Raw genomic sequence first — 26943 nt, forward strand, 5'->3', positions numbered from 1 at the left:
GAGGCAACTGATCAATGTTTTTCTCTCACATTGGTGTTTCTCTCTCTCTCTCTCTTTCTCTCTCTCTCTCTCTCTCTCTCTTTTTCTCTCTCATCAATAAAAACATACTTATAAATTTCTTTAAAAAGCCACAGGCCAGCTGAAGACATAGAACTGGCCCAGGAGAAGAATGGAAAGGGATTACAGGAAGCAAAATACAGTTGTTTATTATTACTCTGAGTTCACATACCAGTTGTGATTAGATTAGTAGGTGAAATAAATAATAACTGTAGTCTCAGAGTAAGTTTATTTCTCATTGGTCTACTCATCTGCCTCTATAGCCCACTTGAAAAAGAGAGAAGAAAAGAGAAAGAAAACCAAGAAACAAATGTTTGAATGAAATAGATACAAAAGCAGTGCTTCATTTATTAAATCATTCCCTTTGTGACCCGTTTGCTTACATCCTGGTTCAGCGACTCCTTCCACCCATGCATGAACTGGCTCCAAAGTGAGTAACATTTTCAGATAGAAAGATCCCAGCAATTCATTAACTCAGAAGCTCAACTAAGTAACATAACCTAACAGAGAATACTGGACTTTTTTTTCTTTTTTATTGTCAACTGTGGCTTCATTAAAAAAAAGAGGGAGAGACTTTCAACTTGTATATATTACTCCTGAAGTTTACATAGAGGGCCTTGAATTTTATATGAATTATTGCTAGGGCTACTTAAGTCTGGCTGAAGTGGAGAATGTCCACTTGTAGTCACAGGGACAGATGGCATGTAGTTTAAAAGCATTTGTTAAGAAATCATTGGTCCTTAAATCATATTGTACAAATGTCAAATACTTTCATTATTATGATGTCTGCCTTGAACAGGTTTCTAATGCATCACTTATAAGTGAATGACAAATGGATGTAAATGTCCATCTACCGTTAAACTTTTTCAAGGACTATTAAAATGCTTTTTATATATACTCCCTCTGACCCTAGAGATGGGGTAGGATATTGAAGGCAACAGCAGGGAAATCTAGTTTCTTTAACTTAAACCAGCACATTTCAACTGGTATGTCTCAAGAATTTTTAAAATACACAATGCCTGACTGGTCAGGGGCACTGACCTCTTTTCCCTTAGATTTTCAAATAAAAAAAAATGACAACAGCCAACACAACAATAGCCATCCGTGAGAAGAAATCATAAGTATACCTATATTTTTTTGTGAGATTGCCAAAAGCTACAGGATATCAGTACATTCGAAGAGATCTGCAGCAGATTACACACAAATAACAGAGAACTTTTATTGAGCAAATAAACTTACATAAGCAAGAGAAGTATTTGTTAAGGTTAGCAGATTTTCCAATTTTTACCATGTAGGGTAGAGAAAAAGAAATTATTTCAAAGATTTTTACTTGCACTGAATATTTTCCAAGATTGTCTCCTGAAAGAAAAATAAATTCTTACAGATAATTTCCTTAGAGTACCAACGAATCTTGACAATTATCTTCAAATAAACAATACACACTCTTCTTTTTGATTGGCTGAGAAAACTTTTATGTTTGCCTCAGGTTACCTACATTAATGAGAAAAAATTAGTCCCCTAAACAGATTATATTTTTCAGAAAGCTTGCTTTCTATTTCCTCTCACTAAGGATAGTGCTCAAGGTGACTGATTTCCTGAACATTTCTCCCACCTTGTAATCACCGACCCCTCTTTTGAGTTTAAGGGCTTGAATTGATGTGGTTCTAGTCAATAAGATGTGAGGGAGGGTTTTTCAAAAGATTTCCTTGCTCCTAAAGAAGAGGTATAATAAGTGATGGTCTCTTGTTCCTTGCATTTCCTTGTTTGCATGCGATCCATGAAACTGTTCCAGGCATCTTGATACCAACCTAAGGATAATGCCAACACCAAGAATGGCAACAGAAGAAAAAGAAAGAACTGGGTCCTTGATAACATCATTAAGCAAATGATATTTCCATCTCTATAAAGTATGAGTGAGGGAACGATGAAGAGTGGATAAAAAATATAGGGTGCAAATGTGTTGGGAAGAGCCTTAGAAGGCAATAGAAATTTGGAGTTCATTCAAGTTCCTCAGAAATCAAGAACTGCCAGAAGTGTGTAATCCGGTAAGAAATATGATAAGAGTTTTATTTTTCAAAGAGATAACATTGATGGTCATGGTGGATAGATTAGATAAAGAGAAAATAGAGATTCTCTTGTATAAGATAAACCCAGCAAAATAATGGTATTATCACTTACTCTAGAGGAAAATATTGAAATGTTTGCTACCTTATCAGCTTGGCCTGTCAACTGAAGCTTTTGTTGGAATTGCATCAGAGCTCAGCCTCCCTTTGTCTAATACGATTTCCTTAACGACCCTCTCACATGTGTTGATCCCAAGAACACAACTTTAAAAATATCCTATAAGCTAGTCTTCATCTCATAGTTAGCTGCTGGGGGAACTCAACTTATAACAAAATAGTCAGGAGTGGTAAATACAGTTCCAGATCCATGTCTTTCCCTTGGAATGGGGTCGCTAATGGCTCCAGTGTGGTCTAATGTTGGGGAATGGTATGTCAAATAAATGTCCATATTTGTCCCACCAAACCTTTCCTAGAGAGGAATCCACAGGCCATCCCTTAACTAAGAGAGGCCTTACAGAACAAATTTAGAAAATCTGCTTAAATTGTAAGGTATCACATTTCAATAGGTACAGTCTTGTCTGAACAAAAACTTTAAGTAAACATATATCCTGAATTTTGATACTTCAATTGAAAATATTCTATATATATGTATATGTATATACATATATATTAATATTTTTATTGATTTAAGGAAGGGAGAGGGGGAGAGAGAGAGAGAGAGAGAGAGAGAGACATCAATGATGAGAGAGAATCATTGGCTGCCTCCTCCACACTCCACACTGGGGATCAAGCTCACAACCCAGGCATGTGCCCTGACCTGGAATCAAACCCTGACCTCCTGGTTCATAGGTCGATGCTCAACCACTAAGCCACGCTGGCTGGGCCTAAATATATATATACTAGAGGCCCGGTGCACAAAAATTTGTGCACTCGGGGGGGAAGAGGGGGTCCCTCAGCCCGGCCTGTGCCCTCTCACAGTCTGGGACCCCTCGGGAGATAACGACCTGCTGGCTTAGGCCTGCTCCTGAGTGGCAGAGGGCAGGCCCAATCCCTAGGTGCAGCCCCTGGTCGGGCTCAGAGCAGGGCTGATTGGGGAGTTGGGGCGCCGCCCCCTGTCATGCACAGAGCAGGGCGGATTGGGAGGTTGCGATGCCACCCTCAGTCACACTCAGGGTAGGGCCGACTGGGGGGTTGGGGCACCACCCCCTGTCACACTCAAGGCAGGTTCAATGGGGAGGTTGCAGCGCCACTCCCTGTGATGCACAGAGCAGGGCCAATCAGGGGGTTGGGGCACTGCCCCCTGTCACTCACAGAGCAGGGCCCATCAGGGGGTTGGGGCACTGCCCCCTGTCACTCACAGAGCAGGGCCAATCAGGGGGTTGGGGCACTGCCCCCCCCCCATCACGCACAGAGCAGGGCCCATCAGGGGGTTGGGGAGCTCCCCCCTGTCACGCACAGAGCAGGGCCCATCAGGGGGTTGGGGAGCTCCCCCCTGTCACCCACAGAGCAGGGCCAATCAGGGGGTTGGGGCGCCACCACTGTCACACTCAGGGCAGGGCCGATGGGGAGGTTATGACTCTACCCCGTCACACACAGAGCAGGGCCCGTGGGGGGGGGGGGGGATTGGGGCACCACCCCCTGTCACACACAGAGCGGGGCCGATCAGGGGGTTGGGATGCCACACCTTGTCACACACAGAGCCGCAGGGCGATCAGGGGGTTTGGGCGCTGCCCCCTGTCATGCTGATCTGGTGCCAGGAGGCCTCGTGGCTCCGCTGATCCCTGTGCTGGGAGGCATATTACCCTTTTACTATATAGGATAGAGGCCTGGGGGCAGGCTGGTTTGCCCTGAAGGGTGTCCTGGATCAGGGTGGGGGTCCCCACTGGGGTGCCTGGCCAGTCTGGGTGAGGGGCTGAGGGCTGCTTTCAGGCTAGGGGTTTTGACTGAAGCTCCCAACCGCTCCTTTTTTTCTTTTTCTTTTTTTCTTCTGGGCCAGCTTTAGCTCTGGCTCTAGCTCTGAGGCTTCCGCTGCTGGTTTGTTTGCCGTTCTGTAATCGAAACAATGTATAACTTCAGCTCTGAGATCCCAGCCGGCTATATTTGTTAGAATGTTTCAAACTGCCAGCTCAGAGTCCAGCAAGTCAGGCGGGGAACGTTGGAATCTGCAGTCACTGGAGCAAGCAAGCCTTATGTTCGCTTCCAGCTGCCTGGCTGCCGGCTGCCATCTTGGCTGACAGTTAATTTGCATAAGGATACGCTGATTAGCCAATCGGAAGGGTAGCGGTTGTACGCCAATTACCATTTTTCTCTTTTATTAGTGTAGATATATTTTAATTTCCCAGAGGATCATCCTGAATAACCAACTGAAGACTAGCTGACGAGAAGTCTTATAACCAAGAATTTACAGAAGAAACCACACAGAGACTGGTAGAAAGGGCGAAGACATGAAAAGGGCTGGTCCCAGTCCCATGGATAGACAGTGGCTAAGTTTCTGGAGCGATATTTCAGCTACGGAGGGATCCCCCTGAGAAGCATGGAGTCTCAACCCCAAGGCAGGCTTGCCACCCCAGAGCACCAGAGCTGGGAAGAGGCAGCATTATTTGCAATAGACAAGATTTGGAAGAGGCCCAAGTGCCCATCAGTAGATGAGCAGATAAAAAAGCTGTGGAACATTTACACAATGGGATACTATTCAGTTGCAAAGGGGAAGGAAATCTTACCTTTTGGACAGCATTGATGGAACAGGTGAGCATTATGCTTAATGAAATAAGCCAGTCACAGAAAGATAAATACCATATGATTTCACTAAAATGTGGAATCTAATAAATAGAATAAATTAATAAACAAAATAGAAACATATTTATAGATAGAGACTAGACTAACAGCTATCAGAGGTAAGAAGGATTGAAGGGCTGGGTGAAAAAGATGAATGGAGTAAGCAAAAAGAAAAGAAAAACCTCATAGACACAGACAACAGTGTGGTGATTTCCAGAGGAAAAGGGGGTGGGGAGAGGTAGAAAAAAGGTATAAGGGGGATAAATGGTGAGGGAAGGAAACTTGAGGTGGGGTAGTGAACACACAATACAATATACAGATGATGTATTATAGAATTGTACACCTGAAACCTATATAATTTTATTAACCAATGTCACCCCCAAAATTCAATAAAAATGTAAAAATATTACAAATTTAAAAATTTCCCAGTGGAAAATATTCCCAACTAGACACTCCTAATTAAATTATGTGTTGTATATTGCTTTCACTCTAAGGAGTACAAAGAACATCTTTCAGCCCCACAGAGTCCCAACTTGTGTGGTTTCTTCTGCAGAGTAGTTTGGATTTTTGCCGAGCAGCACTGAGCCAATGCAAACCGTGTCGGTCTAAACACTGCTGAAGTACTACATCTTGACACTTACTTGCTGCTGTGGAGTACCTTTTAACACTGGAGTGATTTATATAAATGTTAAAGGTGGGTACCTACATAAACAATTCGTACTTTACATGCATAACCCCTTTATGAATTATACATGTTATAGAAATATCAAAAAAATATCAGTTAGGCCAAAAATCTCTAGCACAGACCCTAATTTTATAATGTGTTCAAATAATCATTTATTTCAATAACATCATAAGGGAAGTCAATATTTCATAAATATTTATTTTATTAAATATTAGCACATTTCAAGCATGGAATATGGCCAAAGAGCAATTTGCTTAAAATAGTCACAGAAGGAAATTGTGCTATCACAATTTATTTTAAGCAATGATCTAATACACTCAGTTCAGATAAATGGACTTTTTCTTCCAATCCCTAAAGGCAGAGAATAGCACAAGAATAAATTCCCTTAAAAGTATGAATTGCTTTATTGCTATTATACTGAGACATATTTGGAAAAATGCTATTAGCTATTTAATATCTCTTAAAGCAATATAACAAAGTAGACTAAGATTTTTCTCTGGGCTCTTTTAAAAAAGATTCATCCTTTAAGATATTTACTGATGACTGAGATATATAGCTAATACCATTTATAGGCTCTCCTAAAAGTATAAGTCCTTAAAAATGTCCTAAAGAAAAGAAAGCATACCTTTAAAAATAAATGGAATGGAGAATAATGGCAAGCTTTTTGAATTCCAGCACATAAGCAACTGCTTATTTCATTTTATTGTAAACAATATCCAGGCTATAGAATAATATATTTTTTAAATAAGATAACCTTATGTGCTTACAAGTGTGATTGTATTAAAACAAGTCCAAAATAACTACTGGCAATATTTTAGCTCTCACACTTTCTTCTAGAAATACAAATTACGTGAAATGCATGCATATACATTTGCATTCAAAGACTATTTCTTTATCAAATCTGAGCATTCATAAGAAATAATTCCCTTTCCTTCAGTGAATCTCACTCAGAAATCTGTGGAAAAGTTAAAATTTAAAATGATTAAAAATGAAGCCATTATTTCTAATGCAGATGAATTAATCAATATTAATACATATGGAGATAAATCTTTTCCCTGGGTAGACTAAAGCCCTGAATGCTAATAATATTCAAATAACTAAGCAACTAATATTTAATTATTAAAATCATCTCAAAATTATAGAGTTGAGTTAAAGTGGTCACTGTAGGTGCATTCTAATGAGGCCACACAATCCTAACATACCTATCAACAACTCTTTTTGAATGGGAGGAAGTCTCTATTAACCTGAAACTTTGTGATGACTCCTAGTATTTTTCTTCTTCTTCTTAATTTATCTTTATTGTTGAAAGTATTACAGATGCCCCTTCCCCCCACCCCCCATTGAGTCCGCTCAACCTCACTCTCACCCCCTCCCTAAGCCTAGTACTTCTTTTGGAATACTTCCAGAAAAGAAGAAAAACAACAAAGATCCCTCATAGATGCAGAATAGGCCATGTAGTATGTCTCCTCATCAGCCATTCCATCCCTGCTAGTCTTAGTATCTATCTTTGCTTGCATAGATATTGATATTTGCTAAAGTACTAGCTAATAATAATTACAAGGCTTAAGGTATGGTACCCTTTGCTTTGGATATCACAGTACTAGTTGAAAAGTAGGATATAGCAGCAATTGCCTATTATGTTTGTAATAAGTAGTATATATTTCCTTAAGATTGTTCTTAATGAGCCCATAGTTAAGACATCATTAATTTTCACTATCTGAGTGTGACTGGGCCATAGGAGAAACCTGTTCAAATATAAAATGGGAATATGGAGAAAAAGTGTGGTGTTAAATTGCTATCATAGTCACACTATCAATTTAAAATTTGCTTATTTACAAAAATTGCTATGGATATAAATGCTAATATTTGATGAATACCTCATTTGCTAGCTTTACAATCCAAAACTTTGCATTCATACTGTATAATGTAGTACTATCCATTTATTACATTTTCATGCCTTCCACTCATATTTTCAAAGGTTATGGTATTATATTCATTCTTTTTAAAAAATATATTTTTATTGATTTCAGAGAGGAAGAGGAGAGAGAGAGAGAGGATAGAGAGAGAAACATCAATGATGATAGAGAATTATTGATCAGCTGCCTCCTGCACACCCCCCACCAGGGATCGAGCCCACAACCCAGGCACATGCCCTGACCGGGAATCAAACCATGACCTACTGGTTCATAGGTGATGCTCAACCACTGAGCCTGGATCATTCATTCTTAACAAAAAATATATATATGTACTTAAATCCATAAAAATCTAAAATGTATATCAAAGGCAGTATGTTCTTTTTGACATGTAAATGACCTACTGCACTTGACACCAGGACACTTGAAACAACACAGAGAGGGAGAAAGAAATCGATGAAAATAAATGCATCCAGGAAAATATATATAAATAAACTGACCTTCTTGAAATTTTTGTTTAAGTCAACTAGACTGAGCAGGAAGATGTGGTCCTTGGCTCCCAGCAGCAGCCTGCCCCTCTCCTCATCTAACAGAATTGTTTGGAAATCCAGTCCTTCTGATGAACCCAGAAAGGGAATGCAGCTATTTGAAAGCAGCAAGTCTGTGGGAAAGTGAGAGAAGAACAGAATGAAATAAAAAATTATTAATAAGCATAATATTTATGTACTGCAATACAGATATTGTCCCACCTCGTAAGTGTATAAACATAGCATGAAAACTTCAATTTAGATAAATGCAAACAAGATATACTTTTTAGCAACATACTTATTTAGAAATAGGTATAATTATTATATTTTTATTTTATTGATACATTTATCTTAACTTATGAAAAAATGGATATGAAGTAAATATAAAATATGTTGATGCAAAAGAAATTAAATGTAAAATCTTTTACAACCCTGTATTCACCTTCTTAAATTATAAATGAACTACTTAACTCATAAAATAACTACAGTAATATTAGCACACTGATTTAATTAATCAATATATGCAAAGTAGGAAGATGGTGGTGTAGGTAAACGCCTATATTTGCGGCCTCCGACATCCACATCACAATTATAACTAAAATACAGAACAACCATCATCTAGAACCACTGGAAAGCTGGTTGAATGGAAATCCTACAACTAGAGAAGTAAAGAAGAAAGCACACTGAGACTAGTAGGAGATCCGGAGGCGCAAGACAGGCTGGTCCCACACCCACATGGGCTGCTTTTTTAATCAGGAGGGAGATCGTCTCAGCAGAAGCAGCCTGGAGGAGCAAGGGGTCCCAGCCCCACACCAGACCCCCAGCCCAGGGTCCCAGAGCTGGGAAAAGAAGTCCCTATGGGCAATAAGAATTACAGGCTATAAAAACCAGTGCAGATTGGGCTCAGTGACGTGGAGGCTGCTGGAGACCCAGCTGTTCCTCTTAAAAGGCCAGCACCACAAACTGAACTTACAAGCTCCTGCTTCCTCTGAGGTCCAGCACCAGGGTGAGGCTTTGGAGGACACAGACATATAGAAGGAGGAAATGGATTGTCTGACATTGGGGCAGGAACTCAGGAGCAGCTTTCTCCCAGATGGAGGTGCTCACAGGGATCATTGTTCCTATGTTGGGACCTCCCCAGTCACAGGGCTGACTGGCAGCCATTTCTGCTTGTTCCATCCTGGTGATTCCCTGACACCCAGCCTCATCCAATTTACAACCCCACCAAAGCTGTGTGCAGACCTTTTGCATCTGAATGGCCTGTCCTTGTTCAGGCTAAAATCTCAAACAAGCTGCAGCTGGGTCAGGGAGCCTATCAATAAAAGGCCCAAGAGCAGGCACCAGCAGCAGCCTGCCTTGCTTCACAGCCGGGCCTCATCCGGGCACTTCCAAACCCAAGACAAAGACGATGAATCTTCAGATCTCTCTGTAGCCCCTGCTCGGTGGCCCCAGGCAATGGCTGACTTTGCACCTCCTGAAGACCCAATTGCCAGTATACCCAGTGGTTAGTGTCAGACCATACCAGATTAGACCTCTACACATCCATAAGCAACACTTTCAAAGGGGCAAACTCAGTGAACACCAAAGCCCAATGAAGCCAGTCCTGCTCCATAGGGGTATCTCCTGCATAGCAGCTCTCCCACTGTAGTAGCAGCTGGTTCTCATAGCCAATTGTCTTGGAGGTCAATTGCTCCCAGTAACACCAACAGCAATCAAGTCTCAACTACAAAAAGACTGTGCTCACAGCCCATAAAGGGGTGCACCTAGAGCTCCCAGCTCAGGTGATTGGGGAGGTTAAGCCACTGGGCCCTATAGAACACCTAATACACAAGGCAATTCTACCAACTCAAGGAGACATAGCAGCTCTACCCAATACATAAAAACAAACACAGGGGAGCAGCCAAAATGCAGAGACAAAGAAACATGTCACAAATGAAAGAAATGGAAAAAAGCAAACTACTGGATATAGAATTTAAAAAACCATGGTTATAAGGTTACTCAAGAATCTTCTTGAAACCTTCCATTTCCAAAAAATTAGAAAAGGACCAGTCAGAAATTAAGCATACACTAACTGAAATAAAGAATAATATATAGGGATTCAACAGTAGAGTAGAAAATTCTGAGAATCAAATCAATGATTTGAAATATGTGGAAGCAAACAACACCCAACCAGAAGAGCAAAAAGAAAAAAGAATCCAAAAGATATGAAGGTAGGGTAAAGAGCCTCTGGGACAACTTCAAGTGTACCAACAGTTACATTATGGAGGGTGCCAGAAGAAGAGAGAGAGAAGATATTGAAAATCTATTTGAAGAAATAATGACTGAAAACTTCCCCTACCTGGTGAAAGAAATAGACTTACAAGTTGAGGAAGCACAAAAAGTCCCAAACAAGAGGAACCTAAAGAGGACCACATCAAGACACATCATAATTAAAATTCGAAAGGCTAAACACAAAGAGAGAATCTTAAAAGCAGCAAGAGAAAAGCATTTAATTACCTACAAAGGAGCACCCATATGACTGTAAGCTGATTTCTCAACAGAAACTATTCAGGCCAGAGGGGAGTGGCAAGAAATATTCAAAGTGATGAATAGCAAGGACCTACAACCAAGATTACTCTACCCAGCAAAGCTATCATTTAAAATTGAAGGTCAGATAAAGAACTTCACAGACAAGATAAAGCTAAAGGCATTCATCACCATCAAACCAGTATTATATGAAAGGTTGAAGGGTATTCTTTAAGAAGAGGAAGAAGAGGAAAGAAAAATATAAAAAATATGAATAATAAGATGGCAACAAATACATACCTATCAACAATTGAATCTAAAAATCAAAATAAACAAATAATGAATAGTACAAACTGGTGAATAAAATATAATCAGAGACATGGGATGGAACAGACTGATGATTCTCAGAGGAAGGGGGTGGGAGGGTGGGAAGAGATTAAACAAAGATCTTACATGCATATATGCATTACCTATAGACACAGACAATAGGGTGGCAAAGGCTTGGGGTGGGGCAGGAACCAGGTGGAGGGGGCAATGGGAGGGAAAAGAGGGATATCTGTAATAATATCAACAATAAAGATTAATAAAAAATTAAAAAATATATACATAGATGCAAAGTAAGCTTCAAACTAAGTGTGGTTACTGATAGCATTCCTTCCCCTCCTACACTTAGATTGATGCCCATGTTTGCAGGGTTACACTTTGCCTATTTTATATATTCAGGAAGACATAGACAAAGAAGCCAAATTAAAAAAAAAAAAAAAAAAAAAAAAAAAGGATTCTGAAAGAGATATGATCCTGAACCAGTAATGGAAGCAGAACTGTAAAACGGGAAGGAACTTGAAAGTCAATTCATGTGAATTCTTTGATTTTATAAATGAAAGTATTTCCTTCCAGCAAAGATAATTGCATGCCCTAGAAAATTAAGTGGTGGCAAAGCTGATTATATCATCTCAGTCTCCATTTATCTTCAACACTTGCCTATTGGTCCTCAACTTTATTTTATTTATGTGTGATATGGACAGACTCTTACTTAAATTTAGGTCTGAGTTTATAGGAACCCAAATCTTTTCAGATTTTACCCAAGTACTTATCACACTCTCTCATTTTCTATAATTCTAGAGTATTAAATACCAAAAAGGTAATAATATCTTTCATCACTTATTAAAGTCCATTATATGTTACCAGACTTTATAGCAAATCATTATTTTCAAGTAAAAGTAATTCATTATCAATTGATGAGAAAGATAAAAAGATAATGTCTCAGGGGCTTTGGCTGTTTATCTCAGTGGGTTAAAGTGTTGTCCCAATATGCCAAGGTTGTGGGTTCAATCTATGGTCAGGGCACATACAAGAATCAACCAATGAATGCATAAATAAATGAATCAACAACTTGATGTCTCTCTCTCTCTCTCTTATCAGTAAATTAAAAAAAAATTAAAAAGATAATGCCTTAGAAACAGGCATCTATACTTTTAGAATGTATCATAGCAGTTTCAATCTCTGTAAAATAGATATGTAAGTCCCTTAAATGTAAAGCCGATACATTCCATCCATCAACTGTGGGCTTCATTATTATTTCATAGTTTTGAGAATTCCCTTCACTCTCTTTTCTAATTTACAATGATTAAATGTTATTTCCCTTAGTCACTAAGATAGATTTTTGTCTTAGTTTTGAGAAGCAGAAAAGCTATATGCTGAAGAAGATGTGATACTATGTGAATTCTCAAGTGAGTGTAGCTTCACCAAGTATAATATCTTATTAATATTTATTAATCATGCTTTGTGTACATTGGATGAAGTTTGAACTCTATACTAATTATATTTATATTAAGCTACATAGATCTTTAGTAGGTTTTTAAGAACAGAGATGCAATGAAATAATATATTTTAGCATCTCTAAATGCAGTAAACCTATTTTTGCCGGGCTAATATCCAAAAAACAGTCCATGCTTATTGTAAAGTAGAACTGAGGAGAGAAGCATGAAATTGAGAGGATAGTTAAGACACACATTACACACAAGCCTTCATTTAATCAGACAATTCTGTATCTTCCAAGGGATTTCCTTTTGTTTCACAAAGAATGAAATGGGCAAAATGGAAAGTATGTATGGGATTTCCAAGAGTATATACTATCCCAATCAATAGAGAAAAACAGATTATATGATATAAACCCTTATTATTTCAAGTGTCCATGTACAATAATCAACCATTTTGAACCATGCATTGCAATGTTAATTACAAAATGAAACATGGTTAGCCTAATGAGTAGGAGAGGGAGCTTGAGGTCTAGACCAAGAATCGTTTTGAAAGACAGATAAAAGCTTTACAGGAAAGATGTAAAGAAAATTATATTCTAGGCAGAACAACACTAGAATGTACAAAGGCATATGTCAGCATATGTTGCAATTATATGCTGTATTTTTAATATTTCTCCTACTCTGGTGTGTGAGCTCCTTTGGGGGCAAATACCATCTCATAAACTTACCTTTGAATCCCCAGCATCTAGCTCAGGGTCTGAGGCAAGTCGAGTACTTGATAAATATATGTGGAATTGAAGTAGTTGAGTGTGCTGGCACAGAGAATAAGTGGGGACAGTGAGATGTAAGGCTGGACATAAGGCTTACATAATCAGGGCTTCAGATGGCAGGCTGAAGATAATCAGGGCTTCAGATGGCAGGCTGGGGAGTTGGTTATTATGTAGGTAATGGAAGTCACTAAAAGATTTTATGCAGAAAAGTGACAAATACTCCAATTGAGTGTCAGAGAATAACTCTGGTGACAGTGTCCAGGATGGATGAGAATCAGGAAATGTGGGGGAAGGGAAACTACCCAGAAATTTCTGAAAGATGGTATGTCCTGAATTATGGAAGTGCCAGTTGGAGGGAGATGTTTAAGAATCTTGAAACTCATGTTCTGTTTCTACTTATACAATGAGGAAAAGAAATATAAAGTTGACGTCATCTTTCGCTTTATTTTCTTTTACCATAACGAATTCTATTGGGTTCAGTTTCAAACAAATTTGACAAAGAAAAACAGCTGCAAAAATAGTGACTAACCTGATGTATTATCATTTCAACATGATTTAATGCTGCCTTGTGACAATGTTAGCATCAAAACGATTAAAGCCTGCTTCGCCAATCCTTTGTAGCCAAACTAAATAATTAGACTTAGGCATTACATATGAAAATTTCTCAGGCTGACGCACACATTTTGAAAAGACCTTGGGACAGGGATTGGAACAGGTTCCCTCTTCCCCAAGCAGCTTATCTCTCTTGCATTTCTGCCAAACTAAGCAAAGTCCTTTCTGTTTCCAAGGGATCATCAACTAAAGCCAAGAGGGAGAAAAAAAGGAAACAAAGGTTAAGTCCAGAGCCTGCATCTTAACACCTAGAGCTAATAGACTCCATGGATTTCGGGAATCAGAAATGGATGCTGGCTTTGCGAGCTGCAAACTCGTGAAAGTTAAACACCAATAATTTGGCAATACATTTCTGAGCTTTATCTCTTTTCTTCTCCTAAACTGGCAACTGTTAGGCATGTGATTTTTAGGATTGTCCAGGTTTTATCATCCTTTTAAATACGAACTCTATTGTTCATTCCGCCTTGGGTGGTGGGGTGAACGTGTTGCTTCTCCCATGCATTTCAGAGGAGACCTGCTCTGCTCTTTTTAAATATATATATATATATATATATATATATATATATATATATATTATTGATTATTTACAGAGAGGAAGGGAGAGGAATAGAAAGTTAGAAACATCGATGAGAGAGAACATCGATCAGCTGCCTCCTGCACACTCCCCACTGGGGATATGCCCGCAACCAAGGTACATGCCCTTGACCGGGAATCGAACCTGGGACCCTTGAGTCCGCAGGCTGACACTCTATCCACTGAGCCAAACCGGTTAGGGCTCTGCTCTTATTTAACCAGTGACCCCTTTCCTTGGATAACAGTAGCAGTTAACTCTGGCATAAATGCTTTCTTTGTTCTATCTACCTAAACCTTTGACTCAATCCACCATAATCACTCCTTCTACTGTTCAATTAGCAATTCATTGTCCTATCACCTTGTTCTCAGTGTCTAATCTCATGCAATCACACACCAGGGGTCCTCAAACTTTTTAAACCGGGGGCCAGTTCACTGTCCCTCAGACCGTTGGAGGGCTGGACTATAGTTTAATAAAAAAAAAACTATGAACAAATTCCTATGCACACTGCACATACCTTATTTTGAAGTAAAAAAACAAAACGTGAACAAATACAATATTTGTATTTGCATGTGGCCCACGGGCTGTAGTTTGAGGACCCCTGACCCAGACCCTCAAATTCCCACTCTGGGAAAACCTACAAACTGATTCTTTCTGAAATTAACAAAGCAAAGTTATGACCGGTCATTTATTCTACTAGTTTAAGTCTGGAAATTCATGTTCATGATGGTTTTTAATGGAATGATGACAGACAAGTTGTTCATGATCCATCTTCAATAAACCATTACAGGGCAACAGAATGGTTCTGAGGATCTGAAACCCTATAAACAACACTTTCATATGTTTGTACGTGTGTGTGCATTTTTCTGAAGAGTATGTTCAGAGTCTTTGTCAACAACTCCTGATATGCAGCGGTGGGGAATGTCAGGCCTGTGGGCCATATAAGGCCCTCAAAATCATTTGGTCGGGCCCTGCCAAGGCATTAAGGGTGAGTTAATTAAATGTTTGATCAAATATATCAGGCTAATTTTTAAGTTGAAATTATGTATGGCCTGAGAAGGTTATAACTATCCAAATGGCCCTTGGCAGAAAAAAAAAAAAGGTTCCTCACCCCTGCTACAGAAAAAAAAAGTCACAGGAAAAATTGTGTATTTCCCACATATAGTTAATAATTTTACTTAGAATAATTTCTCTCATTTTTAGCACAAGAAAGTGAGTCACTACCCTCAGAAAGTTTGAGTTTTGAAAGCAAACAGCTGACTCAGCTAAGATCACCAGGTACTCTGCACTTGCCACAAAGACTGATAAGTTCTACTCACACTGATCTTACAGCCTAGTGTAAAGGAAATGCTCATACACAAAAAAATGAAAATACACTGCTGACAAAGGAGAATAGTCCTGAAGATAGCAGACTGTTAAATACCTTTATTAGTAAAACAGAAAGAACTTCCTAACTGTATTTCCTTTAGCAAGTTCAATAATGCTACTTCACTTCTCTCAGCAATATGTGTGAGCAGAAAAAACAAATGATCACTAAACCCCTTTCAACATTGGAGTTCTATGGCCTTAGAACCTTATGTTTAACTTTGTTAAAATTGAGGATGTGTCTAGTCACAAACTGTCATTCACCTACCTATGGCCATTGCTTTATTTCAGGGAGCAGGTAGTCTCTAATCTTTTGGAAGAACAGAAATTCAGTACAAAGCAACTAGAGCTAAAGGAAGGTCTTGTCAATATCCTGTTTGACTCCCATGTTTCCAATTCAGTGAAGTCCAGAACCGTTAAGTAGGCTTCACAAAACCAATTTGCTCTTGGTGGTAGAGCATGGTGACAATAAATCCCCTCACTCACAGCCGGATGCCGCCCATGTGAGGGGAAGGCTAAAGATCCCATAATCCCTGCTCCTACTTCAAACAAATGTTTGGGTTAAAAAATTCTTTGTATCTCCCTTTCTGTGTCCCTCAATACAATTGTTCATGTGACCCGAAGCAACATTTGACCTGATGGTCTACATTCTTCCTCTTCACCGCAGAGAGGAAGGGAGTGGTGAGTCACATTGAACCTAATAAATTTAGGATTAAGCAACAAAGACTTCCTCAATGTTTGACTGTTAAATGAAAGCGATCTCATACCCTTGAAACCCTGCATTTATTGCCAGAAATCCTGAACTGGGTGGAGTTGACAGTTCTCTCACGAGAAGGCCATGTAGCTAAAAAATGGCTTCACATAGTCTTTAAACACACACACAGACACACACACACACACACACACACAAACACACCAAAAAACAAAAAAACAAACAAACATGTAACAGGAAGATTTTTTCTTTTGTTTTCTTTTTTAAGAAGAAAATTGAGGTAATTAAAGACAGAACTTTATGGGGTAAGAAGAAAATCACCTTTGAGGAAAGTCAATTTCCAATCTGCTCCGGTCTAGGGAGAGAACGCTTCCTCAGCAGAGTTTACAACCCAAATTGAATCCAGATCCAAACCTAGTCACCTTTTGCTACCATCTCAGGATATTCAACAGAATCTTGGCCCACCCACTCCTCTTTTCCCTCAAGGAAATAACTATTCTATCAGTCGGGCGGTTCTGAGATTTCTTAAATACAACCACATCTCCAGTGCATTCTCTGCAAAGTTGTCTAAGTAAAAAAATAAAGGTATTTCTATTCCTTCCTTCACCATAAATCCAGGTTCCCTCCTTGATCTTTGAATTCTCAGGATTTTCATGCTGTCTGTTAGTATCCAAAGATTCCTTCTATGAAATTCCTTCTTCCCATAGTTTCCAGAAATGTTTTGGCTACCAAAGCACCCCTCTACCACCAGACACACACACACACACACACACACACACAAAAGGCCTATTCTCCATTTGGATCAGGAATTGAGTAAAGGAAGCAAACTGTTATTCCGAAAGGAAAATCAGGAATGTTGTGGCTCACTGAGTCCCTTTGGCTTTCTGTGAACTTGTATTTGCTTCTCCAACTTTTGGTTTAAGGCAAAGCATGAATTCTCTCTTGGATTCAGCCTTTGGAAAATTAATTCATTTTCTGTTGGACCCACCACTTCCAATTAATTTTCTGAGGCTTGAGATCATATGAAAAGATTTTGGTTACCTCCACCTATCAGAAATACCAATTAACCTCTACCTACATACATTTACCCTTCAGAGCTAACAACTAAAAAAATGATCACATATAGAAAGACAGAATATTAGTTAAACCTAAAATCCTTACAAAAGACTACTTCAAAACTGTGGGTGCATATCATTATACCTTCTTGGTGAGAAGTCCAGCTATGTTTTCTTCCTGCAAATGCAAGTCCCAATCAAAAAATAAAATAAGATAAAATAAAATAAAGTTCTCATTTAATCTTCTGCAACGGAATGTTGGAAACCATTCAGTTTGTTAGGCCTTGGACAGATCATTATCTATGTCAATAATAAATCAGATGATACCACACAGGGAAGCATAAATTACTAACAAATAGAGCTTATTATATCATCAGAGCTATGTTCTTGCCAGGACAGGATGTGGAGTAGGAGTGTGGCAATTTTACACTGTCACATTTCCATCTACATCCGTGCTTTTAAATCACAGGTTTATTCGTATTTGGCTAGCTTTCAACAGTAGATGTTTTATATAATCCATCACATATGCGATTCATAATTTATGATGATGAGACCTTTCAAATTTTTACTTTGAATAAGAATGAGGCCTTTTAAATTCTCAAAAGCTTTACTATGATAATTTTTCTTATTGAACTATAAAAAAAAAAAGGTTAGCATTGTCCTAGTAGCTCAGTTGGTTAGAATATCATTCAACTACTCCAATGTTGCAGATTCAATCTCTGGTCAGGGCACATACAAGAACAACCAATGGATGCATAAATAAATGCAACAACAAATCTCTCTCTCTCTCTCTCTCTCTCCCTCTCTCTCTCTCCCTCCTTCCTCTCTCTCTATAAAATGAATTTAAATTTTTTAAAGGTTAGCATTATAAAAAATACCTAGTAAATTTCCAGAAGAACAATGTGCTAATAAAATACACTTCCTCAGAAATAGCTGAGAGGATAATTCAGAGGAAGATTGATTCTACTTTGACAATTATTTTTGAACTCCATTCAAAGTATTGAAATTTTCTTTCTTTTCAGATTTTAAGATATGTTTAAAATCAAAACATCATGTCACAAATCAATGTGGATTTGTTTTTAAACAAGTGTGTGAATTTAACTTTTAAAAACTCAGAAAGTCATACCTTAATGTTCCATCTTTTATTGATAGTTGAGCCAGCTACAGATTTCTGGGTTGGACAGTGTTCATCCTCAGAGCTCTGAGGCATTTAGACACTATCTTCCAGTTTCTAAAGTCACGACTGAGAAGTCTGATGCTATACGTATCCCAAGCCTTTGAATGTGTCTTCTATTTTACTTGGGGTTATTTGAATCACCGCCTCACTGTGGCTATTATGAAATTTAGAGTAATTGGCCTGAATATGTCTCAGTTTTGTTTTTGTTGCTGGTTTTCATTTGTTTGTTTTCATTCATTATTCTGGGTACTCAGTGTGAAGTCTGATCTGAAATTTAATTTCCATAGAGTCAGAAAAATTTCAGTTTGGCTATTCATTCAGAATAAACAGATGTCAATTATCTGTAGAACATTTCTCAAGCTTTCTCCAGAAAGGAACCCCTGATCAACTGCCCAAAGAGGGTAGTCCTGGTGGAAGTGTGCAGGGAATTTGCGTCAGAATATGTACACAGACGTCCAAGAGGGAGACTGAAAATACATTATAAAACAATGTTCTCCGGAAATTCAGGCAATATTTATAGGGTATGAGAGATGAAATAATGTTCCCATAAGCTGTTTTTCTGTCAGAAATTGTTAGTTCTCTAATGATGACCTCAAAACAGACAAACCTAAATCCCAATGCCAATTTGTACTTCTTAATCCCTCCCCGTTTTTCGCCCAGCCTCCCAACCTCCCTCCCATCTGGTCTCTTCTCTGCCTCTATGAGTTTGTTGATTTATTTTGTTTTTTACATTCTGCATGTATTTGTCTTTCTCTGACTTACTTCACTTAGCATAATACCCTCTATGTCTATCCATGTTGTTGCAAATGGCAAGATAATCAAAGTCCTGTTTATACCATTAACCTCAAAAAAGGTAACTCATCTATGGGGGCCCAGAAAATGGAGGTTACCTCACGACCTAAACCTGCACCAGTGAGGCCGGCCTTACAGGGAGCAGCTGTGCAGCCCCCGGCTCAGCTGCAGGCGGTTGACCTGAGCCCGGACGCAGGCCTCCAGCCAATCCCGCTCCGTTTCCCGGGTCTCCTCCGCCCCGCACGGGTCCCTCTCCCGCAGCATCCCGGGAACCGGGCTCCATGGCCTGCGGGCTCGGACTCCTCCGTTCCTGGCCGTTTTCTCCGGAACAAAGGACATCGCACTTGTTACTAAACTGTTTTAGTTTTGTCCACTGGAAGCTTTGGCGACAAGATGGGCGGGAAGGCAGGTGCGGAGGATTCGGCCCCCAAGCGCAGGGGAGGACCGCTGGCCGCAGCTCGCCTCTCGGTAAGTTTCCCTCGGGCTCAGCTCCGCTTGTGCTGGGTCCTGAGCTCTTGGAGTTTGTTGGTCCTAAAACTGTGTTTGTCCTAAGCCGGTGGAAACCTGCGGTGTGAGAGCCCAGAGGTTTCATGGGGAGACCCAGTGGGCCACATTTGGGGTGTAGCCGCCCTCAGCCACAGGGTCCTGAGGCGAACCAGGAGGATTTCTAGGAGGGAAAACAATGGGTACCCCTCCATCTAAGAAAGCAAGAGAGCAGCCCTCGGGACTCCCTGAAACTCCTGCTAACTCAGCATAAACTGCGGGGGGACCTGGGGAAGTAAATTAAGAAATTCAGACTGTTTTGATCAGTGACACATCAACACTGAAGTAGGCAGGCCTGGCTGTGGCTCAGTTGGTTAGAGCGTCCTCCAGCCACACCGAGGTTGTGGGTTCTCCCTGGTCAGGGAACATACAAGAATCACCCAATGAAGGCATATCAGTGGAACAACAAATTGATAGTTCATGCTCTCTCTCTCTCTCAAATCAATCAATAAAATTTAAAAAAGAAATTGAAATAGGCACAAGTCAGTCTGCTTTTCTTTTCTTTCCTTTTTTAAAATCCTCACCCAAGGATATTTTTCTATTGATTTTTAGAGAGAGTGGAAGAGAGAGGGAAAGACAGAAGTATCGATGTGTCTCACATCGATTGGTTGCCTCCTGCATGCACCCTGACCAGGGTCTGGCTAGGGAGGAGCCTGCAAACACGGTACCTGCCCTTGACTGGTATCTTATGGGGACCCTTCCGTCTGCAGGCCGACGCTCTATCCACTGAGCAAAACTGGTTAGGGCGTGGCATTAATCTTTTTGCAGTTACTTTGCCCCTTAAAAATACTAAAAGCCCTTATCCTATATAATAAAAGGCTAACATGCAAATCAACCAATCGATCGGTGGAACAGCCGGTCGCTATGATGCGCACTGACCACTAGGTGGCAGATGCTCAACGCAGGAGCTGCCCCCTGGTGGTCAGTATGCTCCCACAGAGGGGAGCACTGCTCAGCCAGAAGCCAGGCTCACGGCTGGTAAGTGCAGCAGCAGTGGCGGGAGCCTCTCTCTCCTCTGTGGCAGTTGGACAACCCCCGAGGCCACAGGCCGAGCTGAGGGGTCCTCTCCCCCCGGCCCCCCGAGTGCACAAATTTCATGTGCTGGGCCTCTAGTAGATAAGAATAATGTCTAAATTACTGTTGTAATTCATGATCACTTCTTGTACGTAAGTATAGTGAACTTTTAACCAATGAATTTTTAAACTAGTGGTTCTTGTTTGCATTATTTTATCTACATTCCTTCTAAATCAGGATTTATCTTAGGCTTATTAATAATTTAGAGAGGTTAATGTGCCATTTGAAGATCCAATTGTGGCTCTAATGCTTTGCAATCATAAGAGGTTCCTGATGTGATTTCCAAATGCTCATGTGTGGGTGGGGAGGGGAGGGGTTCTGAAACAATACGAGCAGTGCTTCTCAGTATTAAATAAGCATTCAAATCAGCTGGGATTCTTGTTAAAATAAGATTCTCATTTAGAAGTTTGGGAGGGGGTCTGAGATTCTGCATTTCTAACAAGCTCCCAGATTATGCTGATGCTACAGGTCCTTGAACCACAGCTGGAATACAAAAGCTAAAGAACACTGTGACCCATTGCACTCCTTCCTTCTTCACATGAGAATTTCTCTCAAACCTTTAAGTGATGGCATGTAGCAATGTATGCAAGATGACCAAGTTATTATTTTTCCCCCCTTTACAATTCTACTTTGCTCAAGTCTGTACATCTCTCACTTAATTAACTTAAATGATAATGAACTTAATTGCTATAAGTGATAAATGACCTGCTTAGTTTAAACCCACGATGTATGTAAACTTCTACCTGCCCCTATTTTCTTATATAAAGGAGGAAAGTACATTCATTTAATATGCATTAACCTGGAAGAAAGATGCAAAGATGACAACTTATGATTTATTATTGACTGTTAAGTAAATTTCCTGTTACTTGTGGCAGCAGAAATTCTACCCAGGATGTCTGAATATAATTATATTTTTAAAGACCTTAAGTTGTCTTCACATCTTCAATTGATTCGATAATATATGTTGCTCTCTCTCTCTTTGAAGCTTGGCATAACATCCATTTTGTGCTTTATAACATCCAAGGAGCCTTCCCTATATTATTTAATGTCCAAATGAGAAAACCTAGACTCGGAGCAAATAATTATTCTAATGCAGCATGGAAAAACCAGAGGAAGAGCTAAAACCTATCTATGCCTTCTATCTCTAACCCCATTAGCCACTACTGCTATAATTTATATTTTAAGATTTAGCATTACTTAGAAAAACAAGGTTCTTTTTAAAAACAACTCTACTTACGTTTATGGAATATACCCACAGACAAGTTCACTCCTATTGCTTCTTCCATTTCACCATTCCATTGGGATTACTGAAATATTTATCTTATTTTTTTCTACTGTGTCTAGCACACTGTGGCTTTAGACAAATAAACCTCTTTATGAGCAGCTTTCTTTCTAAGTAACAAGCACTTCAGTTCTAATGTATGCCTCTTTTGGATTAATAGAATTAAATCAACATGTTTAATGGACTCTTACAAAAATACAGAATGTATATTACTAGTTCTTAAGAAACAGAGACATTTATCAAATTTTCTGTTAAAAAAGACCCAATAACGTCCATTTTTAAAATGTCCATAAATTTATATTTTACACATGTATTGAAAGAACTTTACTGTTAAAAAAAATCCTATAATAAGACCTAAGGAATGAGAGCCAAATTTTAGGTAAGTGAAATCATAAAACAAGCAGTTGCATATAAAACTTTTTATCTACTCAATAATTTGTAGAATAGTAAACCAACTACATGTAAGATCTGCTCAAAGAAAACATTTTTTAACCAAAAAAAAAAAAAATGTTGACTGGGTGTAATCCCTCAAAATATTGCCTTTACTTAAGCTATGGCCCTTCTAAAGTCCCTTCCCCATTTATGTTTAACTAAAGACACAACCAAAGTGTCTCATGACATGGGTCTCGTTGACCCTGCCAGAAGGACATCACTGACCACTGCAGTCCTCAGTGATTTTTGTGGATCTTCTTAATTCCAGGAACACATTTTGTAATGATATTTGTATGGCAAAATGGCAGCATCTGTTATCTCATATTCTTACGTAACTTCCACCACTTTGTGAACCTCCACAGATCAGTAATGTTTAGAACAGAGCTCCACATACACTAAAATAGATTTTAATTATTATTAAAATCTCATAGATTTAAAAAAAAATTATAGGCTAACTGCCAAATCCCTATCTTCAATTGACATTTCCCATAAATTCCGGAAGTTATATACTCAGATGCCTTCTTGACATCTCACAACCTTCTCAAGCAACTATGTCCACTTCATCTCCCCAATCCAACTTCTTTTAGCATCTTTTCCATCTCAATTAATAGTAACTCCATCCTTAAACCAAAAACAAACAAATGAAAACACCCATGGAGTCAGATTTTATATCTCTACCTCTTATTTCATATCCAGTCCATCAACACATGCTGTGGGCTCTATCTTTATCCTCTTCTTCCTACAACAGTAACTCCAAACTTTATTCCCTATTTTCCTGCTCTTTCCCTTTCAGTGTATTCACAACACAGGAACCAGACTGAATCTACAACGAGAGTCAGATCATGTTCCCTCTGTGCTCAAAAGTCTCCAGTAAATTCCCATAACACAGATGAAAAATCAGTGTTTTAATAATGGCAGCAGTGGAAGGACTAATCTTCTTGCCTTCTATTAACTCTCTAATTTAATCAGCCTTCTTTCAGGCAGCCCACTGTGGTTTAGCCATACTGTCTTCCTTAGGATCCTTGAACATGCCAGATACATTTTTACCTCAGGACCTTTGCACATGCTGTTCCTTTCCCAATTATCTGCAGGACTTTAGACTGTTCTTTAAATATTTGTGAAAATATCACTGTCTAGTGAGATCTTCCCTGACTATTACACCTCACCACTCTTTAGCAAACATTCCTCATTCATTTTCTCTATACCATAGCACTTACCATCTCCTATCTTGCTATGTAATGTACTTATGTATAGTCTGCCTTTCCATATCTATAATGATAAAAGTGTAATATGCTAATCAGACCGGCTGACCTTCCAGGCAAAGCCGGGGCTGCGAGGGAAGCCTGGGTCCCAGGTGCCAAAGGGGAGCCAGTGCTGCCAGCTGGGGGAAGGAAGACCTACTCTTTTTTTTTTAATATATATTTTTTATTGATTTTAGAGAGTAAGGGAGAGGGATAGAGAGATAGAAACATCAATGATGAGAGAGAATCATTGATCGGCTGCCTCCTGCATGCCCCTCACTGGGGATCGTGCCCGCAACACAGGCATGTGCCCTTAGCCGGAATTGAACCTGGGACCCTTCAGTCTGCAGGCCGATGCTCTATCCACCGAGCCAAACCAGTTAGAGTGGAAGGGCTACTCTTGCACTAATTTCATGCATCGGGCCTCCAGTCAGAATATAAACTACATGATGACAGGGAATTTTGCCTCTTCTGTTAGCTGATATATCCTCTTGTTGACAGAACAAGGCCGGAAACATAGTGAACATTCAGAATCTATTGTTATGAACCGTTGACAGTTGAATATCAAATGTGCACACAGTAAAATTATCCTTGAACTCTTAAACCTAAGGAGGAAGCCCAACTGCACAGCCTCAGTTGAGAGAAAATATGTCTGGGTAAACAAGTGAGTCCATTCAAATATGGCACATCCACCAAAATTAAACCATCAATGCCTTACTTTATAATTATGTATATATATATGGGAATTCTTACTATAAGATTGATAATACTTCTTCACTAAGTACTTTAAGGGAAAAATTTCATAGCAAGCCATCATCTTTTCCCACTATTAAAAAAGAAAAACCCAGACTACATGTCTGACCTCATGAATTATTTTATGATTCATTTTAACCAACTCTGAGGGCTACCAACCACTCAAAGACACTAATCAAGGTCAACAATGACCTTTTTAACTGTAAGAGCTTGTTAACAACTAGAAGACCACAAGGTAAAAATCCTGGAAAGTGCCTAAATAAATTCACAATCTGTGGGTGGTGCTTGACTGAGGGAAACTAACTCTAGTAGAAAATGCTTTGGGAGCAAAAGCAATTTTAATACATGTTGTAAACCCCAAGAGAAAACTATATACTATTTTTCAAATTTATTTACATAGGGGAAACTTTAGTCTGGAAACAACCATTAACATCTAGCATGATAATGATATTTCACAAAAAATAATAATTGACAACATATTAAATGCTTACTATGCCAAACACTGTTTTTGGCGCTTTACATGGATCAACCTTCACAAACAACCTTATTAGAATTAAATGAATGCATTTAGATTTACTGTCAGATTTACACTGTTTATGGATAAGAAAACTGCAGCACAGAAAGTAAATGTCCAAATATACCACAACTAGTAACAGCAGTTAATACCTAGCAGTTTGGCTTCAGAGCCTGCTTTCTTCCCCTGCTATACCAAATTGAGATCATTGAACTAACATTGGGTTAGTCAAATCAAACAAGTTAGATGAGTCAAATAGCCATGAATCTCTACTGAAGATATATCCTGCACTTCACAGCTAAAGAGTCTTTTTTTAAGTGAAGAAAGATATGTAGACATATCCACTCATTTATCACAAAACTGCAACAAAGCCAAAAACCATTCTATCAAATACATTAATGTTTACTTATACAACAGCAGATAAAATTTTTAAAAGTGATTGACAGTTGTTGTTTATTTCCTAGAAAATACATGTAAGTTTTGAGGAGCAAAAAATAATTATTACTAATGATAGTTATTGAAAAGAACATACTGCCAAAGGAGTAAGGATAAAACCTTGTATTTTTTTTATATCATGATATTTGTGTTCCTGAATACATAAGATTTCTCTCAAGAGCACACAAGGTGGCAAGAGCATGGGCTTGAACTAGAAAGATGAAAACACATAAGTTAGTTCTGCCATTTAATGGCTTTTTGCTTTGGGGCAAGGCCTTAAGACTCTGAGCCTCAGGTTTCTTATCTACAAAATGGGTATAAAGAAGATGGTTTTCAGGGTGTCATAAAACTTCAACATGATATATCTAGGTAGGGCTCCTGGACCCAGCCACTCTCTTGCTTCATATTCTTCATAGCACTTCTACTATTTTAAATAATATTCATTTGTTTGATTACCTGTTCACTGTCTGTTTTTCTATCTGAAAAAGAAATTAAAAGAGGACAGTGACTTTTCTCTGACATAGGACAGTGCAAGGTACAGTGATTGCTCAATACATATTTGTAGACTGGGTGAATATATGGTAACTATTGAGTGGGTTAGTTTCCTTTCTGATGTTTTATACATGTGGGTTCGGTGTTTACTAGCTGGTGCTTTGTAGATTTACTGTAATTCTTTGAGCTAGCAAGACTTTTGTGGGGAAAATATTGAAATGGAATTGATACCTGAATACTTATTATGCCAGGTTCTAAAGAACGTAGTTAGAAAACAGACTATATAAACTTGGGGTAGTGAACACACAATACAATATATAGATGATGTATTATAGAATTGTATACCTGAAACCTATGTAATTTTATTTACCAATGTTATCCCAATAAATTCAATAACAATAGAAAAGCAGACTCTCTCTCTCTCTCTCTCTCTCTCTCTATATATATATATATATATATGTGTGTGTGTGTATGTATATATATATATTTGTGTATATATATATGTGTATATATATATGTGTGTGTGTATATATATATATATTTGTGTATATATATATGTATATGACAGATCTATATCTCTATTATAAGCCATTAAATGTAAGTCAAATCTAAAATTTAAAATAGTAAAATAAAGGCTAGAGAGAAGATGTAAAAAAAGGGAAAAGAAACATTTATGTTAAGGGATGAATCTTTATAAATTAACTTTCATTTTCTCTTCCTTTTAGAGTTTTTGTCCATTTTCTCTTTAGCTATGTTACTTATCTCATCTTCTGGGATTTTTCAAACAAATAACATTGAAGATACTAGTGATTCTATGTATAAATATCCTTAAGCCATA

The 26943-nt window shown here is 38.7% G+C and overlaps 1 protein-coding gene across 1 annotated transcript in view; it reads right to left on the minus strand.

Moving 5' to 3' along the window:
• The window catches only part of SEMA3D (semaphorin 3D), a 202616-nt gene that overhangs the window by 103232 nt on the left and 72441 nt on the right, over positions 1-26943 (minus strand). The window contains exon 3 of the mRNA XM_070424159.1: positions 7994-8154. Within this exon, the coding sequence (XP_070280260.1) occupies positions 7994-8154 (161 nt within the window). The remainder of the gene's footprint in view (positions 1-7993; positions 8155-26943) is intronic.

This window comes from Myotis yumanensis, unplaced genomic scaffold (genome assembly GCF_028538775.1).
Source record: "Myotis yumanensis isolate MYYU_CA2020_CCGP unplaced genomic scaffold, mMyoYum1.0.hap1 SCAF_9, whole genome shotgun sequence".
Lineage (NCBI taxonomy): Eukaryota > Metazoa > Chordata > Mammalia > Chiroptera > Vespertilionidae > Myotis > Myotis yumanensis.